The sequence below is a fragment of the Pteropus vampyrus genome, unplaced genomic scaffold (genome assembly GCF_000151845.1).
Source record: "Pteropus vampyrus isolate Shadow unplaced genomic scaffold, Pvam_2.0 Scaffold70, whole genome shotgun sequence".
NCBI classification, from domain to species: domain Eukaryota; kingdom Metazoa; phylum Chordata; class Mammalia; order Chiroptera; family Pteropodidae; genus Pteropus; species Pteropus vampyrus.
Genome location: NW_011888851.1, coordinates 5,524,749 through 5,527,403, shown reverse-complemented (window position 1 = coordinate 5,527,403; position 2,655 = coordinate 5,524,749). Strand labels below are relative to the sequence as shown.

The 2,655-nt window shown below is 38.9% G+C and overlaps 1 protein-coding gene across 2 annotated transcripts in view; it reads right to left on the bottom strand.

Annotated features, from left to right (window-relative positions):
- The window catches only part of PLEKHG7 (pleckstrin homology and RhoGEF domain containing G7), a 59,850-nt gene that overhangs the window by 56,312 nt on the left and 883 nt on the right, over positions 1 to 2,655 (bottom strand). Inside the window, exon 1 of one of the 2 annotated variants that reach the window (XM_023531560.1) lies at positions 2,360 to 2,555. The exons of the other annotated variant lie outside the window; for it this stretch is intronic. Coding sequence (XP_023387328.1) covers positions 2,360 to 2,390 — 31 coding nt within the window. The 5' untranslated portion in view covers positions 2,391 to 2,555. Of the gene's footprint in view, positions 1 to 2,359; positions 2,556 to 2,655 lie in introns of those variants that run through there. 2 annotated transcript variants of the gene reach the window in all.

The window sequence follows — 2,655 nt, the reverse complement described above, 5'->3', positions numbered from 1 at the left end:
AACTTACCTCCCAGTTAAGCTCTTCTCATGCTCAAGCAAAACTGATTCACCATTTAACAACTCAATTCATGGTGACATAGAAATGACTTATTGCTATTCTATTATTTTGTCGTTTCCCACATGAAGAAATGTAGCTATGTGTGGAAAAGCATCGCTCCTTACCCATTTTGTTAACTATTGCATAGAGTTATCTTTTGATAATTTATAGACCTGGTATGGGACCATGGAACAGATAATATTACCATCTTCCTTTGCCATCGGCAATGTGGAAGGTGGTTTCAGACCGTTTTCAGCATTGCTTATTAATGGGGAGAATATCAGTAGTTGACCACATATTCTGAGATTTACAATAATAGAATTTTAGCAAGACTACAATTTGAAAATGAAACTCAGCAATCTGGAACCTTTCAAGAACGAATACATACGGAGAGCCAAATTTTAAGGGTAACTAGTAATTTACATTTTTAGTGCTATAGAATTTTAATTGCATCGACAAAATCTTTTAGTAGAACGTTTTCTATAGTGTATTATTTACTTCCTCAACTTAAGAGAGAATACCGAATACCAATAAATCTTTTTTTGATGACCTGGCCTTCTTATGTTGATTATCACTCACAGTACTAGCTGAAATACAGTGATTATTACTACATTTAATGTAGTTTTATGAGGAATGCAATACTTGTTACAGATTTTTATAACATATGATTATTTATCTCACACTAAATGACTTCATATGATGTACTCCCCAATTTTTATCATGACCTCTCATTATAGTTTGTGTACTTGACTATGGCAGCCACTCTTTAATTTGTTTCTTCTAATCTGTTTCTGGCATAGAAATCCCAGAACCCTGTGTTGAGAGAATGGGCTCTTAGATTTACCCTTACCAGCAAGGAAGAGGAGCCCAGTGTTAAGATATAGTCATGACAATGCTCTGACATTGATTTGGGGGACTTTGTGTTCTCTTACTTTTACTCCCTGGTTCTCATTTGGTTTAAGGTCAAATGAAACTAACAGATGCTAAATTTTAGAATGGAGAGGAATTTGAGGAACTGCTTAGATGCCAACTAAAGTCAATTCAACTCTTATCTGCAATTCTTAATGCTAGGTTTGTTTTAATATTTTGAGATGAAGACTCAATTGTTACAGAACTTCACACGTAGAACAAAAATGCAGGAGGTACTCTTATTTTGGGAGACAGGGAAACGGGTAATATCAATTAAAAAACTGGTTTTGTTTTTAGATTGATAATTTCTGGCTGCTGCTTTAAAGGCTGATACCAGCTTCCCTGGGAAAGAATGAAAAAGCCCATTCAGACTATTAATGAAAATATACATTAGCTCTCTTTTCAGGTTCTGAACTGGAGGACCAGTTCCTCCTTCTCTCACTCAACAAACAGGTGGCTGAGCTGAGGACTGAAGTTACAATTACTTTTACACAGGTTCATAGTCAAGGAGTTTTCTTATTTATTATTTTTTTTATAGCATTTTCTGAGTCCTAGGAAGCCGCACCCTTACAGGAATTCAGTATGTTTACATAGGCACTTGCATAATAGTTCTATCAGAATTTTTAGTCCTTGGGTTTCCCCTCTGCCCTTGTGCCTTCTTTCTTTTCCTTTGAGTGGTTAGGACACTGCTTTAGATTTCCTTTCCAGTAGTCCTGACACAAGGTATGGTGGCCAGAGGAGGTTATTATGTCTGATGGGACTTACAGGTCATTAAGTGTTATTTATTGGTTAGTGTCTCGAATATGGGAACCAAGGCAATTGTAATTGCTGACACAACTCACCGCAGAACCAGAGAAATTTTAAATACAGCATGTCGGTTTGCAGAGAAAAGAGCGCTCAGATTTTGGACAATTTTCTTGCTCTCCCCACCTCATCTCCAGCTAGTCTGTGACCTAGGACAAGCCACTCCCCCTCTGTCAGCCTCCAGGTCACCCAAGTACCTTCTTCACAGGCTCTTTGCAAGGGTTAAATGAGAAAATGGCTGAGTCTCCTGGGAGGCCCTCCCTAAATGATTATCCCTGAGGATATGATAGAGTCAAAAGTTACCAGGAGAATGCAGGCTAACTTCCCTTTTCCGTCTTCTAAAAGACTAAATCAATAAATGATTATTATATAGAAAATTCACCAGTCTTTGATCTCTCAAGCTTTAAGAACCCAGCAAACACCACTGTTGGGAAGCAATCTCAGTTTACTCGAAATTAAACCATACAGGTTAATAATTCATCCATTTTTTTTTTAGACCTGGAGAGGCCAGCAAGACAGGACCGAAAGAAGCTGGTCGTGTCAGGATCTGAACAAATGGAAAGTGCAAGAGGGAAACCCGGATAGCAAGCTGAAGGTCATCTCTAATACCTGTGGGGCGATCCGCCTCTGAAGGTGACATTGTCCAGGTGGGTTCTAACGAGAGTCAGCAGAACCACAAAGCCAGCTGCCAGGTGAGGGCTTGGAAGAACAGGTTCCACATCTGTAATGATGATCCCTCCTGGGCTGAGTGCAGGCAAACTTGATGCAAGTGGAAATGAGGAACTGGCCTCTGCCCTCCTTAGAGACTTTCCTAGTTACTCATTTATAAAAAAGCCTAAAGGGCAGCAAATTCAGAATCTAACACCACTTAAGAAAAAGGATGATTTGTTTCTAGTGAACAATGG